Genomic DNA, 15,921 nt, shown 5'->3' with positions numbered 1-15,921 from the left:
GTTGCTCCTGAATTCCTATGCCTCAAAACACATGCCAGGTCACGGCCAATCACGCTAACTTTGCATGGAAAAAACTTGGGCCTCGAGCGTAGGACAAGTCCAGCCCTCGAACCAACTCTCGTCTCCTAGCGGACAACCAGGAACTTTGTCTCGCCGTCCTTGAGCTCGATGTCGGTCTTGTCAACACCGTCTACCCGTGCGTGGCTTGGACCTGAAGAGATCTCCTTCATCAGCTTGCTAAGTGGCTCCTCTTCCCCCTGAGCCTCGCCTTGGACCTGTTGTCTCAGTTAGTTGGAATGCGCTGGCATACACGCACGACCTTGACACGCACTGATCCCCGCGTGGTGTTTCTGCACCAGCCTGTTACCCCGTAGCTGTTGGCTCGTTTCTGAGTGAAGTCGCTGAAATATATGTCAGCTACAGCAGGTGTGATCAAGCGCATTATTAAGATTCGCCTTACCGGAAGCAAACGCCTTTGAGGGTGGATCTGTTAGTTTTGCTCTTGTATCTCAGGCTGTGCGTGACGTACCTTGGACCAACCCGTATGCCTCGAACGCTATCTACAACAATTAATAGGCTATTAGTCGTGATGGTTAAGTCGTATAGCTCATACTTACTCGTTTAGCCATTGTATTTGTGCTTAGCAGATCACAGCATGCAGCTTTTTATACGCTTAGTTGGCTGTTCCCAATCCATCGAGGTTGGTTGAACTTGATATCGTTTTATTGCGATGACGGAGTCATAGTTAACTCGCTAGATGCACGTGACGTTGATATTTGGTGCAGAGTCAACTCTCACCACGCAGTAACGTCAATCTTTGGGCGTTATCCAGGCTTCATTTGCAAAGGAAAATCAATAATTGGGCTTTTATATTCCTAGAGCAGTCTGATATGAATTTTCTCTGAAATCCTGCATTATAATCGCCCAGACATCCGGCCAACTGCCAGTCTTGACTTATTAAGTTCAACCAATAAATAGCGAGCGTATCAAGTTCATCCTGGGGCCAATAATTGCGCAGTGAAGTCGCCCTGTATACAGATATTACAGAATACGACAAGCTTAGCAGCATCTTCCAGTGGCCTCGGTATCGTTTTCACTGTCCGACTACTCCGTACGTGTTATTCATTGCCTTGCTATGAGTGTCTCGCACATCTGCAATGGCATACCTATGCTCACGAGAACTTTATACCAAACTAGCAGATTACTGAAAAGCTGTCACTAGCGAAATGGGTGAAATTGGGGAATATTGGCGAGACAATAGGCAGCACAAAAAACGCAAGCGGGAACAAAGAGAAAATAACCCCCGAGGGCACAAGAAACACAAGCGAGAACATGGAGCAAATAACCCCCCAAGACAGCGATGCTTTGATTGGATGGTGACAAGCGGCGTTAACTATGCGAAAAACCGATCCTCCTTCAAGGCATATCAACATATCAACCCAGTGACACTTGAATCTGGCACTGGTGTGCGCGTTATCGGGATGGGAACAGTTGAGCTCAAAGTCCCAAGATCTCCTGATAACCAAGAGGTTAATACACTCGTACTGGACGGCGTTTTACATATCCCTGAAGCCATTTGCAATGGATTCAATCCCCGCGTACTTGGAGGCTCTACATCGTTTGGAGAACCTCTGCAGAGTTATGACGAGAATCGCAGGCCAACTTACTATGCCACTCAGTTTTGTGGATTATGGAGACTCGTTCTTGATGGAAATCCCCAGGGGGAATCTCGGCTAGCCGAAGCTAGAAGAGATGGCTCGGTGATGTTATCTCTGAGCCTATTTATCAGTGAGGAGGATGAGGCCCGTTTATTCGAGTAGACGGGTCTGGAATATATCCTATGCACCTTCGCCTGTTCACCTTACATGGGTGCTTCGTGACTTAGTGTCGGAAACAATACTCACCGCTCATACTCCCGTGGGCATATGCATATGAGTCTACTAATATTTACTTTGAATTAAACTTGTTATGCTTATATGTACTCGCAACTTGCTACTACGCCACATAGCTTCTCCACCTCATGTGTGTACAAACTTTGAATTCTTTATATCATACTCGTTTTGCCATCAGATTGGTCAGTAGATTGGACAGCTTGTCTTCCGTTGCGCTGTTATCTCGTGGAATCTATACTATAACTGTTCCAAAAGAGAAAGGTCACTCAAACCAGGATCAACAGCTTAAAGATGGTACTGATGAGTAGCTAGTTTCAACTCTGACTCCAGGTACATTCCACCGATAAATTAGGTTGTTGCGGCTAAAAGTACCCTTCTTTTAAGCATCCTCCTACCGAGGATCGGCCTGAGCGTTGGGTGTGAATATGTAGATATGGGGAATATATGTGGTTGTATGGAATAATTAACTAAACACCATGTCAATATATGCGGGCGCATTGATACAATAATACTATCAGGGCTCGGGCCCCCCGCTACACCTAGACGCCAAAATCACTTTACGTTCCTATATTCATCTCTAGATCGATTATCACCTACGAAAAGGAAACGCGACTTTATACTTTTATTAGTGCGGGGCAAGTGGGTCAGTTCTCAGATTGTGGGGAACGCATCAAGTATAACGTGTTAGCCGCCGCTCCCGCGCGTCTAACGACTTGCTGTGGGTGAAATATCCTTCACCATTGGACAGTCGGCTACACTCTTTTAAAAAGTTCAGGAAATAATATTTATTGTAATTAATATAACTATTTGGATGGATTCGAATGTTAAAGTATTCTTCCCGCATAGGGCCCTGGACGTATTCGCATATGAATACTTAAAGGACGTTACCCTTTCAACAAACGGTTCGACTTCTCTATATTCTGAGAAGATCAAGTTTACGTTAGCGGTTAAGAATTAAAGAACGTGAATGCAATCAGCTTTAGCAATCTCCAACTAGGCATCCCAATCGTGGCTCGCCGTATCTCGTCCAGCTTCAAAGGCAGGATTTGCTGAGTCAGCTACACGGACAACGGATTATTAATCTCCCGATGACGGATTATGTAATAAGAACACCAAAAGCCCTGGGGGGAAAAAAAATAAAAACATCAAAAAGGCGTTTTGGCTACAGCGTTTTCTCTTCTCAGAGCTCAAGAAACCGGCATAAAGCTACTCTCCCGGCGTTAGAGCTTTTTGGGTGATTCCTCTTTCCACTCCTTTTGTTTGCTCTAAATTGTCTGTCTATTTCCTTACCTCCGTTACAATGGACCTGAACCCCAAATACGACGACTATGACTTTCCCTATGAGTCCGCTGTGGCGCAGAACGGTCACCCCGGACACTTGACCGAACAGCAGATAGCCGCAGTTCACCAGCTACGGATGATGCTGGAGGCTGAGGGATATACAGAACGACTTGATACCTTGACATTGGTACGGCAGTGCACAATTTTTGTGGGAGTATACGTCAAGTGATGGCACCATTGGCTAATCAGTATATGGCGGGATGGTAGCTGCGATTCCTCCGTGCTCGCAAATTTGACGTCAATCTGTCGAAGCAGATGTAAGGCTAAGAATATTCTGGTCTGTCTATAGATAGATTATCTCGGAAAGGATGGTTCACTGACTGCCTACAGGTTCATTGACTGCGAGAAGTGGCGAAAGGAAATCAAGCTCGATGACATCGTCCCGGTCTGGGACTATCCCGAGAAGCCGGAGGTTTCAAAATATTATAAACAATTCTACCATAAGACAGATAAGGTCCGAACCTCGGGATACAGCTTCTTTCTTATGGTTAATGCCTGACAGTTGTTATCTAGGATGGCCGTCCCATCTACATCGAGACACTCGGTGGCATTGACCTGACCGCCATGTACAAGATCACTACCGCTGAGCGCATGCTTACCAACCTTGCCGTCGAGTATGAGCGTGTGTCCGACCCTCGCCTCCCTGCTTGCTCCCGAAAGGCTGGTTCTCTTGTCGAAACTAGTTGTAGCATCATGGACCTCAAGGGCGTTACTCTTACCAAGGTGCCTTCTGTGTATTCCTACGTCCGTCAGGTCTCTGTAGTCTCCCAAAACTACTATCCTGAACGACTAGGAAAATTGTATTTGATCAATGCTCCATGGGGTTTCTCTACCGTCTGGAGTGTGGTCAAGGGCTGGCTTGATCCTGTCACTGTCAGCAAGATTCACATTTTGGGCTCTGGATATAAGCCGGAATTGCTTAAGCAGGTTCCTGCCGAGAACCTACCCAAGGAGTTCGGCGGTACCTGTGAATGTGAAGGGGGCTGCATAAACTCTGATGCCGGCCCCTGGCATGACCCACAATGGGTTAGACCTGCCAAGTGGGAGAAGAAGAAAGGAGAAGGAAATAAGACAGAAACAAAGGAGGAGAACGGAGCCACCACGGCTCTTACCTCCGAGAAAAACGATGCCGCCCAGACAACTGGCACCGAATCCACCCCGGCACCCCCTGTTGCCGGGGCCTAGATGGTTAACATGTTGGTTAGAATTTCTTATAGGCTGCATATTAGCCAATAAAGACCATGTTTCCCGGCGGTTCAGAGATCCGCGCGACCAAATATTTAATATCATATCTACTCCATATATACTGGTACATTAGAATGCATTATCACTCTAATACATCATTGAACTAATTACCTGTGGGTTTTCCACGCCCTTGCTTGACTAGTTACGATGACTTATCGGAGAATATTCTAAGACATTGAGAACAACCCTATTGCTTGTGTCGCCGTATACTCCGTGCACATAGAAGTCAAGTGGAAGTCGAGGATTACACTGTTTGAAAGCGAGGCCACCCAAGATGAAATTTTTTATCGAATGAGTACAGTTCATTAACTTCGTGCAAGTACTCCATTGTTCAGTCTTTCGTTTCTTGGTATATTTGGTCCACCGAGAACAATTTATCCCCTTAATTCTTACTTCTGTAGCAAATACTGACAATGTACCGGATACAGCCGAAGTCCTTAACTGTTAGCTTAGGTGATTGTGTTAGAAGCAGGTTCTCTGGCAATATCGATGGGCCATATCATCACATATAGTTCTCCTTTCTGACAATGGATGAAAATTCAGGTACCGAATAATTTCACCATGACTACTAAAATTACAGAATACCTTTATTGGACGCCAGCGGTGTATGGAGCATTTCTTGTCTGTTAAAATAATTCTGCCCCTTTTCCAACCTGTGACTTGAAAATTTCTAGATTTGCGCTAATGTAAATTAGTGGATATTTGGCTTTTCACTAAGCACCTAAGCGCGTCTGGGCGGCAACCTTAAAGCTAAAATGGGAGAGCACCAGGGGCAGCATAAAATTTGGTGATACAAGGCTGTAGATACATAAGTTTGAGAAACTAGACTAGCTAGGGTCTGTGAGTTAGCATTGAATAATTAGTATTGAGAGTAATTTACTTCTATCTTACGTGCTCTACCATTCTTCCAACTCTTTATAGCAAACATTTATTTACCAACTTTGCTTTCAGCTTTTACTTGAACAACCTTATAGGGAAGTACAACTATATGGTGCATTAGGATATGGGCAAAATTGTGTCCACCAGATCTGATAAGGGCAAAATGGTATACTCCCCCCCCCCGCCCCTCCAACCTTTCTCCGGTATAGACTACTAGCTACGGCATGATGCATCCATGTATCTCGAAGTGTTATTTTCATTTAATTAATCATTATAGAGGAACATTTGGGGAAAAATTCTGGACCAACATTACGAACAAAATGCACATAAATAGAGCAATTGATATAATAATTAAAGAAAGCGCTATAACTGGTACTCGTGCATGCAGCCGTTCAGTCGATAATACACACTACGATATAGGTTATTGTATAATTCACCAGGCATGATATGCCCAGTACCTATATGTCTATTAGAGCTCTATGCATATTAAAAATTTACTACATGTAGGTGGGCGAATGCTAACTCGCCTCAACTGAGACCAAGAACAGTTGGAAAAGGGTCTAACCATGTCTGGAGAGAGAGTGCACTTTATCAGCTTATATACAAAAAAGGCTCTTCGCGTGGAAATTATCTTTGAATGATCAAGCTGCCTTTGAAAGATTATCTGTTTTACTATTGGGACTAAACTATTCTCTTTGCGTAGATTATTTATATGACTAGAAAGTAATCTTGCACAATAATGTAGTTTTCTCTATGTAAACACCGTGTTGAGTCTCCTATCTCTCAACTCTGAATATTCCGCTCCCTTGACAATATTACTGGGAGAAAGTCATTTAAGGAATCAAAAATAGCAACAGCTGGTGAATTACTCTAATACGAAAGGTATGTTGGAGAAAATGTGGGCGGTAGTCAAGGCAGAATTATTTGAAGGGTAGGTATGTGTTAATAAATCTAACTTACGTCTACCAATACCCAATACAATTATGTTAACATAGTTTTTTTGAGTTCATCTTCGAAAGCCATCATCGAACAGATAGGTAATCGGGCATCTCTTCATTCTATAATTAAATATTTACGCGTCACAAGTGGTTCACCCGCTGTAAGAGACCTACTTACCCTATATATTTGGTCATGAATACTGCAACTTGTCGTCACTAACGGGTGATATATAGGCTGGAGTCTGTTTAAAGATGACCAGAAACGAAGCCTGGTCTTTGGCACTTACGATGGCTGATGATAGTTGCATCAACATAGTAATATACAGTGGCATATGACAACGACATAATACATAGCTGGCTTGCTAAAACAGCTGGGGGGCATCGGGGATACACGCGACATTCATCATATGAACTATACGGAGTATGTCCTCTCGAACATTCGCCTCTCTGATAACTAGACTGTCATAAACAAAGCATGAGAAGCGAGGAACAACTGCACCTGGGACTTTACAGCCACATCTCCGAATCTCGGACAACATCTAACAATTATTATTGTTCGCGTATTCGAAGCGTCAGCGTGTGAGACTGGTGTTATGGAATGAGACACGCATATGATCTCCTTGTCGGGATAAGGTCGATAAGCGACTCCAGACACTCAAACGAGCAGACTCTTGCGCTTTCATGTGCTTTCAGCGCCCCAGGAACTGGCGGGACTGAATGGCGCGTAGGGGGTTGTCGAAACAACTGGGGTGGGCCCTCTCAGGGCGCGTTCAGCTGCCTTACTGACGACAATGGCATTCGAGACAAGAGTTACTTGCCACCAAGTGTATGAATACGGATTGAATTCGGTTCTTGAGCTGTTAGACGCTATCGGCCCCAGCTGGTTACACGCAAAAGCAGGCTTCAGTTGCATGTATGGAGGACAGGTTCTCGTTTCCCGTCATCCGCAGCGTTCATTCCACGCCTTGCCAACGAATATATCTCAACTCCAAGATGGCCCTGAGATCAAGCGACATCCAGTCGAAGCCCTCGGATAGGAAAGGGAGTTTTAAGCATACAGCGGATATGAAGTGCCGTCGATCATCCCGTATAAGTCAACACTGTGTGGCCACAACCGGGCTGCAAGGAGAGAACAGCTGGATGCAGTGTGGCTGCAGTAATGGCCTTCGAGTTCGACACATCGCTCAGTCTCTGATGCATCATCTCAATTCGACTACAGATTGACTCCGGCCTTGGAAAATATTCTTTGCCTTCTCACAAGCCCAATTGACTATCGGATATCAACAAACTATCAAATTCAACAACAGAAAAAGGACGGAGATTGGCCAATAGAGCGGATTGCCCCTGAAACCACCGACTTGAAACTAAATATTTAGCTGATTAACTAACAGACTGCTTTTTTCTTCTTCCTCCGTCTTCTTCGACAAGGGTATGCACTGATGCGTTTGAGATTTTGTCCGTATGATGAACAACTGGCATGGATAGGAGATTAGCCGTCCTTTCTGGCTTTACTCCTTTTGGCGATTTGTTTTGGTCGAGAGATATTAATCTGTTGTCCACTACTATCGTTATACGCCGTGGAATAGTTTGTTTACAGACAGCGCGAGACGGACAAGAAGAGAGACAACAAGACGGAAAATGAGCGAAGCTATTGATATACCGACGGTAGATACTCAGGGCGTCGCCCGTGAGTTATCTCGGTCTCCCTCTCTGTCGCCGACGCCAGCAATATCCTCCTGTCCATCGCCCGTCCGCACCTTTTCGACAGTCTCGTCCATCTCGAACTTCTCAGGCGATGCCAGGTCATCGGTGTTGTCGTCGACATCGGCGGGCTCTCGCAGGAGAGGCTACGTTCGTCCACAAGGCGCCACATTTGCGGATTCAGCGAAAAACCGGGAGAGCGTGATGAGCCTGGGGAGCATCGCCCATCTGCAGTACTACTTTGCTCGAACGGGACTGCTGGATGGGAAAGGGGCCCAGATGGCCAGAGCGAAGAAGAAGCCTACAGACGCCGAAATACCGAAGCTCACGCTCAGCCAGGAAGTGCATCTGGATGGGGATCTGGTCCAGAGCCCCATCGAGGCGTTTGGGGAATTTGGGGGAATCGACGATGATGCTGGCGTGTGGGATGAATATGAACATGAACCGCTCATGCTGCCGCCGACAGTGAGCACATACAGCATAAAAACACATTATATACCGCCGCCACCGGACCTGAATGCCCTGAGACATGATCTACAGACTGCCTTGGAGAAGGCGAGAGATGTCCTGACAGCGAGCAAGGACGAGCTGGCGGCCCAGAAATTGGCAGCAAGCGAACTGGCTACAAAGGAAGACGGCGGCCTCCCTGAGATAGAGGTAGACGAGGACGCGAGTAATAAAGACAAAGAAAACAACAACAGCAGCACCGATAATAATAATAATGGAGATGAGCAGAAGGAGACGCCGTCGAAGAAGCAGCCCCAGGGCTGGGACGAGATACAAGGGATGCACATACTCGATCTGGTCACTCTGGCCATACGAGCAGCGCGAATTTACTATACAGCCCATGAACACCCCGAGCGTCTGGCCCAGATCAAGAGTGAAAAGGAGATCAGGGGCGAGCTTCTCTCAGTGCTCGAGGTGCTAAAGAGATGGGCATCCCGGTCATTTGCCGGCGGACTCAGGGATAAGGAGCGGTCGTCCATCATTGACTGGATCGATGGCATCGGCCGTATGCTCGAGCAAGAGCGCAAGATGGAAGCCGGAGAACGCCACAAGCGCAAGAGCTGGACATGGACGAGCGGTGACTGGTCCGGCCACGAGCGCGAGAGGGAGTATCAGTTCTTGCAGAACCTGACGCCCCCAGCCGTCAGTCCGCTGCCAGCCTGGGAACCTGTTGACGACAGCGAAGACAGCAAGCAGGAGCTCCCTACACCCTTTCTGGCCCGTCTCCGGGACGGCCGGGACCTTGTACGCTTCCATAATGAGGCCGTCAAGCTGTCGTACCGCCCCTTTGGTGCTATCAAGACGTTCCACGATGACGTGAACAAGCCGTACCGGATGGCAGACAATCTCCGGTACTGGGTCAAGGCGGCCGAGATACGCTGGGAGCTGCGCCTGGAGGTCGATGTGATGGCCATCGTAACCGGAGACAAGCCGGAGGCCTGGAAGGGCTTTGATACTGCCATCCTGCAGTGGTGCCGGACAGTCAGGGAGGAAGTCATGAATGATTGGAGCTCCCGCGAAGAGGAGCCTGCAGTCAAATCTCCCTCGACCCTCTCTCCATACGGATGATGGGGCGGGGGGTCCCTTTTTTTCTTCTTTCTTTCCCTCCTTCTCTTCGTCTTCTTATTTGTTTCTTTTCAGTCCGGAATGTATAATTCTGGATGTATATACAATAGTTAATATCAAGGCTAATGTAACGAGACATGAATCCCCATTGGTACCACGTCGTACAGTCCATGTCCCTGTCCATGGATGCCAGGATGCATCTGCAATTGAACTGCCAGCCTTGCACCATCTTCTTTTCCTGCGGCATCATCGTCGTCTCGCCAGTCATCCTTATACATGGCCAATATAAGGGGGCCGGGATGGACGACGCACCCCTTATGTAGCGGTAAATTGGTAGACACGCCAGCACAGCGACGAGCAGGAGTTAAATCACCGTCTGAGAGAGCAAGCATGCCGAGATGGCAGGAGTCCAAGAGCCGCAGCGTAAACAGGGACAAAGGGCGTGTAGAGGCTGCCGTCGTCGCCGTCGTGGGCAAAGTGCAATTTCCAGGGGCTGCTAGCAGATGTTCCAGGAGCGACATCGCCAACTTGCTCGCCAACTTCACCAACACCAGCACCAACGCCAGCACAACAGCGACAACAGCATCAACAGCAACCTCTACGAGCAGAGACATCTTCGCGGTATCGGTACACGGGCTGGGACGACATGGCCTGCCGCTGCTGAGCCGGACAAGCGAGCCGCAGACGAGAGAGACGAGGAAGACGCCAGTATCAGCCACGCCAGCAGCTGGACGGGACGACGTATCAATGCCCCCAGGCGTCTCGGGGCCTGGCAAGAGATCTGGCGCTGCTGCTGCAGACTCAAGGGACACTTCAGCGTCGCCGTCGAGCGCTGCCGACTCGATATTTCTCCCCAAGCGGGCGTCTGCTGCCTTCACTGCTGCCCAACGCATCGCTTCCTGGTCACCGTCGACCCGGGATACGGCTGGAGCAGCGCCGGCCTTTGCTGCTGCTGCTGCTGCTACCACGGCCAGAACGACAGACACTGCTACGATACACACCGAGAGAGACACTGAGAGCAAGGGGAGACAGTCCATCTTTCGACGGCTGTCGCCCAGTCTTGCGGCGCGTGTGAAGCTGCTGGACGGAGCATCAGGCAAGTCAGACACTGCTGCGTCGGCTCGAAGCCAGTCGAAGAGCCCGGTGGGGAAGATACCGGCCTCCCAGCTGCAGGAGCTCGAACGACAGAACATCGACCTCTCCATCCGGGTGCAGAAGAGCGGACGGGCGTGGAGCGGTGGACTGAGTGTGCCGCAGCAGGAGCAGGACTCCTGCCGGACACTTTCGCAGGCCAGCAGCCCAGCTGAAGCAGAAGCAGAAGCAGAAGCAGAAGCCGACGAGCAAGAAGAGGACGAAGAAGAACAAGAACGAGCAGCAGAAGCACCACCAGTACGAGCGGTAGAGTATAGGGTACTGCCTACTGTAGAGGAAACGGACGCGTCTACTGATACAAAGATACCTTTGGGTACCATGGGGACGGCGAGAATGAGCCATGGGGCAACGACAGATGCTGACTCCGACATCCCTCCGCCGCCGCCGCCCAAGGACACACCGCCGCTGGGACACTCGAGCACCGGGTCAAACGCGTCAGAGTCGTACTTTAACCCTCTCGGCCTCAGCCGGACGGACTCCATATACTCCTTTTCCAGGGCCTCCTTCAGCAACCAGCTCTCACAGCTCACATCCATCAGCCTGCCGCAGCCAGCTGCCCTTGAGGAGAGCATAGCGTCGATATCAAGTGCCCCAGCCGCCGTACGAGCCCTCAGCGGTGCCGCAGATCAAATTCAGAAATGGACAAACAAAGCATCGGAGGTGCTAGGGGGACTCGAGGCCGAGGACGATGTTGAATGGGCCGCCGCCGGAGGCAGAGAAGGACTGGACGATGTCGACAAGGCCGTCTCCAAATTCGAATGTCTGATCAACGTCTATGTCAAGGCGATCGAGGAGGTCCAGGTCCGCGAGGACATTGCGGACGTTGGCACCGAATCGCTGAATAACATCGTCACACAGATGGAACAGACCATTCTGAATTGGGGGAAAGTAGGCGCTCTGCTACACGGCGTCAAGGAACAAGTCGAGCTGGCGATGGAATGGGAGGAGCTGTGGAACGCTGTACTTGGAGACGTCGGCCTGGAAATTGATAATCTGTCAAGGATGATCTTTGAAATGGAGGAAAAGAGACACAAGTCTGTTATGGTCATGGAGATGGACAACGAGCCGACTACAGGCCTGGACATCAACGAGCTTGAGACTATTGTCGAAGAGACGCCATCGCATATGCCTGCAAACCCACGTCTGAATTTTGCACCCTTCATGTCTTCTGGCACGCAGACGCCGGGAGCAGACAATCAGCAGGATGAATCAAGTCTACTGGCGCTGTTTGCGCGGATGCAGCCTCTTCGAGCATCACTCGACTTCTTACCCATGAGACTGTCCATGTTCCAGTCGAGAGCTAAAGATATCTTCCCCAGCGCCTGCGAAGAGCTCGAGGACCGGAGACTCCGTCTCGAACAGGGCTACAAGAAGCTGGAAACAGACTCTGAGGCTCTCAGACGCGAATTAGCAGAGGATAGATGGGTGATTGTGTTTAGAAACGCAGGCAAACAGGCACACAAGATGTGCGAGTCTGTCGAAAGGAGTGTCACGAAGCTGCGTGAAGCCATCGAGGGAGGCATACAGCATAACAATCCTACCGCACTCGCTAAACGAGCAGAGAACTTTGAAGCAAAGAAAGTGCATTACGGATCGGCAATTGAACGGGTGCTGTCCATCATCCAGAAGGGTATCAATGACAGGCTGACTGTCAATGGCGAGATTATTCGGCTTCTTGCTGACCTGACGGCGAGGTTCGATGCGCTGCAGACCACTGTACAAGCCATGGATACACTGCTGGACGAGCTTAACAGTCGACAACTACGAGATTCCGTCTCGAGCATCCTCACCCTCGACAGCCCTGCAGCCCGAAGCATCGGTACCCCTGGAAGCTCCCCTGCTTCGTCCATCATCATGTCAAACGGCAACACAAATGGTAGCACAGCTAACATGAACACCCATACCATGATACAGGATACCAGCAGGCGGAGCAGCGTCGCAGGTGGTGGCAGCGCCGTCTCTAGGGGTACTGCAGCAAAGCTCAAACGCCATTCTGCTCTGCCTGGTCCAACTTCTACCGGCATTGGACATACGCCTCGCAAGCCGTCGATTCCGCGAGCAGTCACCACGCCCAGAATAACCACTACCAATCACTCTGGACGTCCACCTTCACGGACAGGATTGGTAGACCCGTTGACTGCACTGACATACTCAAACTATGTCCCTGATGGTAGACCACGGTGGAATGCAACATACAACACCAAAGATCTCGTTGTAGGCCACGTCTACAAACCACAAAACAACCTTCCTGCGTCATCGTCAAACAGAAACCTGCCTGTCCCCGTCTCCTCCCGTTCACCTCGCCCATCTCACAGTCAATCCACTTATTCCTTTGGCCTTCGCAGCCCCCTCAGCCGCGAGCCCTCTGCGTCTCCTGCCTCGGTCAGACCATCAAGCCGACTTCACCGCGGCGTAACAGACCGTGGCTCCCTAGACCCCGGTGCTGGCCATGCTCACGGAGCCGCTCCATCCCCATCTCCCTCGCCCTCACCCAGACCATCAATGTTCGATCCTCCTCCCTACAGCAAATTGCGCAAACAAGCTGCTGCCGCAGCATCAACTGCTTCTTCCACCACCACTACGACTGCAACAACACGACCAGCATCAAGACTAATGCCTCCTACTCCAACACGAAGAGCTAAGACCCCCATACCAAGCGCCCCTGCCCCAGCCCCGATGTCCAAGCTAGCCGCATCTCCTAAACCAGGCCTAGCTACCGCTCCGAGAAGCAGACAGAGTTACGCGGGTGTTCCCAGTTCCCGGGCCAGCTTCATGCCAACCAACGACACTACCGGAGCAAAGAAGACTGCTGGCCCTCCACCCGTGGCTGCTCGCCCAGGGACATCTCTAGGCCACTCCAGCCGTCGAAGCAGCATGCTTCCTCTCCCAAGGACAGGAGCAGTTGGTCGATCCGGACGCGAGAGTGCGGCTGGTGCTAGCAGACCTCCATGGAGGTAAAGCTTCTCCTTCATAGAGCAAGATAAAGTAGGAAACATGCATGGTTGAATTCTGGCGCTGGAGCTGAAACCGGAACTGGAAAATGGTTGCCATTAATTATTCGCATTTCCCCCCTTTTCCCTCTCCCCTCGTTTTTCCAATTTAATTTCTATCTCCTTTTTAATTTCCTTTACCTTTCGATTTGATATCTTATCATCTTCCTTCCCAGAGTGATTTTGGTCTTTAAATTGGCCGTCTCGTTTTCTTTTTCGTCGGCTTGATATGGATCTTTCTTCTTCAGCTTTTATTCTCCCTATCCTGTTCGAGTCAGCCATATCCTGTCTATTTCTCTCTCCTTACCTTCACCCTCACTCTCACTCTAGTACCCCCTTACCCCTACCCACACACTTACCTACCTACCTACCTACCTACCTACCATCTCTCTCCCGACCAGACTGTCTGCTCATCATGTTCGTACTGCTTGATTGACCGGTTGAGCCGTCAAGGAGCTCCAGTCCAACCTCCCCGTGCGGAAGAGCGATCCATCTGATTTCCACACTTCATTCTTTTCTCAAAATGTATTTTGATACTTTCCACACAATACCCATTCGGCACTTTTTTCCACCATCCAATTTGCCTGCCTGCCTGCCTGCTTGCCTGCGTACATTAGATCGTGCTGTATTATATTCATAATAGTAGTGTAATAAGTGTATATTTCTCGCTCCAAAAAAGACGGAAGAACAGTATGTACAAAAGGGGGGAAAGACAACAAATCAGACAAGGAAGGAAAATGCAGCTTGGCCCGTTAAGAAGATCAACGACCTCGGGTCAGCCAGGATAAAAGATAAAAGCCTAAACGCAAGAACCAAAGCCAGAGTACCAAGAACACGAACGAAACGAGAACGGGTGGAGGGTGGAGGGTAGAAATGGTGTAGGTGGGCGTGGGAAAGGGGGAGATCTTTTGTATCTGTTGTTTTTCAGCTTTTTTTTTATCTTGTCAACCAAGTCAACCAACCGACCAACTAACCAACCACCCGCCGGCCGACCAGGGGATTTAACCAGAGTGTATATAGACGGGAAAAAGGAGGAGGAAGTAAGGACACGAAAAAAGCAGGCTGGGGAACTTTGGGGGGAAAAAGGGCAAGTGGTACAGGGGCGTTAAAAGCATGGACATGAACATGAATGAATAGATATGGCAAAGGGAGGGAGGAAGCGAGATGTAGTGGGACCGAGAGGGAGGCTGTTAAACACGTATGAGCAGGCAGATCGAGTAAGCGAGAATAAGCCAGTGAAAGCAGATCAAGCAAACAGTTAATGGAGCTATAAAATGTAAGTGTATATATCAGCAGGCGACTAAAAAGGAGAGCAGGGAGAGAGAAGGAAAGGAAAAAAGGAAACGGAAAGCAAAGTAAAAGTAAACTAACCACCAACCAACTGGTAAGGTATTTGTATATGTAGGTCGTAATGCGTGGCATCCGCGGCAAGATATAGCGTGGCATTAGGGTCGTTAGAATTGAAGAAGACGCAAGAGAAAGAAAACGCCGGGCTGGTAGTAGTCGTTGATAGTAGTATCTGGCCGTCATCGGAAATCTAGCTGGAAAGCTCTCCATTTGCCGCCGACAACACCGCACCTGGGGCATCCGTGGCCGTGTCTAGTGTCATGCTTACCGTTTGCGTGGATGCTGGAGTGGTTGGACATTGTCGTGTTGGTGCTGTTGCTGCGGGCAAGCCTGTTCACGGCTGCGCTGCCACCTCCGGAGCGAGGGCTGCTGGTGGGACCCAGATTGAGGACGGAAATGCCCATTGCACCGACGGTGGAGGACGAGGACGGCGGGGAACCTGCAGCCGAGTGCATGGAGAGGGAGAGAGCAGGCACACAGTCTCTGCAGACACCGCAGATGCACTCAGTGCAGGCGAAGCAGTCGCGGACAGCTCGTGGACGGGAGCAGGAAGCGCAGTAGATGTGGATGTGCAGATCCTTGTCCCTGGAGATGGAGACGTTGGAGGTCGAGCTCGAGGCAGAGGTAGAGGTGAAGGGGGCCGGGTTTGAGAGACGGTGACGTGGATGGAGCGGGTGGAGCGGGTGGTGAGCATGAGGGTGCGGGTGCGGGTAGATGTTGTGCTGCTGCTGCGGGTAGGAGGTGACCGGCCTGGGGGGGGAGAGGTAAGGTTTGGAGGTGACATCCATGCTGGACTCGATGGAGGGGAACGGCTCGAGATCGGTGTCTCGATCACGGTGAAAGGGCGGTGGAGTCTGAGACTGA

General features: G+C 49.8%; 7 protein-coding genes across 7 annotated transcripts; 4 read left to right on the top strand and 3 right to left on the bottom strand.

Moving 5' to 3' along the window:
• Nucleotides 1-125: 125 nt before the first annotated feature.
• On the bottom strand, nt 126-629 carry MGYG_02072 (acylphosphatase; the record flags this gene model as incomplete). The annotated part of the gene is made up of 5 exons (XM_003174494.1): nt 126-275; nt 332-401; nt 461-473; nt 530-560; nt 618-629. The coding sequence occupies 5 exons, from the start codon at nt 627-629 to the stop codon at nt 126-128; spliced, it is 276 nt and encodes a 91-aa protein (XP_003174542.1).
• A 597-nt stretch (nt 630-1,226) lies between these two features.
• MGYG_02071 (hypothetical protein) lies at nt 1,227-1,820 on the top strand (the record flags this gene model as incomplete). The annotated part of the gene is made up of 1 exon (XM_003174493.1): nt 1,227-1,820. The coding sequence occupies one exon, from the start codon at nt 1,227-1,229 to the stop codon at nt 1,818-1,820; it is 594 nt and encodes a 197-aa protein (XP_003174541.1).
• A 1,372-nt stretch (nt 1,821-3,192) lies between these two features.
• On the top strand, nt 3,193-4,418 carry MGYG_02070 (Sec14 cytosolic factor; the record flags this gene model as incomplete). The annotated part of the gene is made up of 4 exons (XM_003174492.1): nt 3,193-3,360; nt 3,441-3,490; nt 3,564-3,687; nt 3,747-4,418. 4 exons carry the CDS (start codon nt 3,193-3,195, stop codon nt 4,416-4,418), a joined length of 1,014 nt encoding a protein of 337 aa, XP_003174540.1.
• A 3,515-nt stretch (nt 4,419-7,933) lies between these two features.
• Nucleotides 7,934-9,571, top strand: MGYG_02068 (hypothetical protein; the record flags this gene model as incomplete). The annotated part of the gene is made up of 1 exon (XM_003174491.1): nt 7,934-9,571. The coding sequence occupies one exon, from the start codon at nt 7,934-7,936 to the stop codon at nt 9,569-9,571; it is 1,638 nt and encodes a 545-aa protein (XP_003174539.1).
• Nucleotides 9,572-9,958: 387 nt separating this feature from the next.
• Nucleotides 9,959-13,678, top strand: MGYG_02067 (hypothetical protein; the record flags this gene model as incomplete). The annotated part of the gene is made up of 1 exon (XM_003174490.1): nt 9,959-13,678. The coding sequence occupies one exon, from the start codon at nt 9,959-9,961 to the stop codon at nt 13,676-13,678; it is 3,720 nt and encodes a 1,239-aa protein (XP_003174538.1).
• Nucleotides 13,679-13,770: 92 nt separating this feature from the next.
• Nucleotides 13,771-14,127, bottom strand: MGYG_02066 (hypothetical protein; the record flags this gene model as incomplete). Its single annotated transcript, XM_003174489.1, has 2 exons — nt 13,771-13,970; nt 14,094-14,127. 2 exons carry the CDS (start codon nt 14,125-14,127, stop codon nt 13,771-13,773), a joined length of 234 nt encoding a protein of 77 aa, XP_003174537.1.
• Nucleotides 14,128-15,247: 1,120 nt separating this feature from the next.
• On the bottom strand, nt 15,248-15,845 carry MGYG_02065 (RfeD protein; the record flags this gene model as incomplete). The annotated part of the gene is given in 2 exon segments (XM_003174488.1): nt 15,248-15,309; nt 15,326-15,845. The coding sequence occupies 2 exon segments, from the start codon at nt 15,843-15,845 to the stop codon at nt 15,248-15,250; spliced, it is 582 nt and encodes a 193-aa protein (XP_003174536.1).
• Between the last annotated feature and the right edge of the window lie 76 nt (nt 15,846-15,921).

This window comes from Nannizzia gypsea, genomic scaffold (genome assembly GCF_000150975.2).
Source record: "Nannizzia gypsea CBS 118893 supercont1.2 genomic scaffold, whole genome shotgun sequence".
Taxonomy (NCBI): domain Eukaryota; kingdom Fungi; phylum Ascomycota; class Eurotiomycetes; order Onygenales; family Arthrodermataceae; genus Nannizzia; species Nannizzia gypsea.
This window is presented reverse-complemented; position numbering and strand designations above follow the sequence as displayed.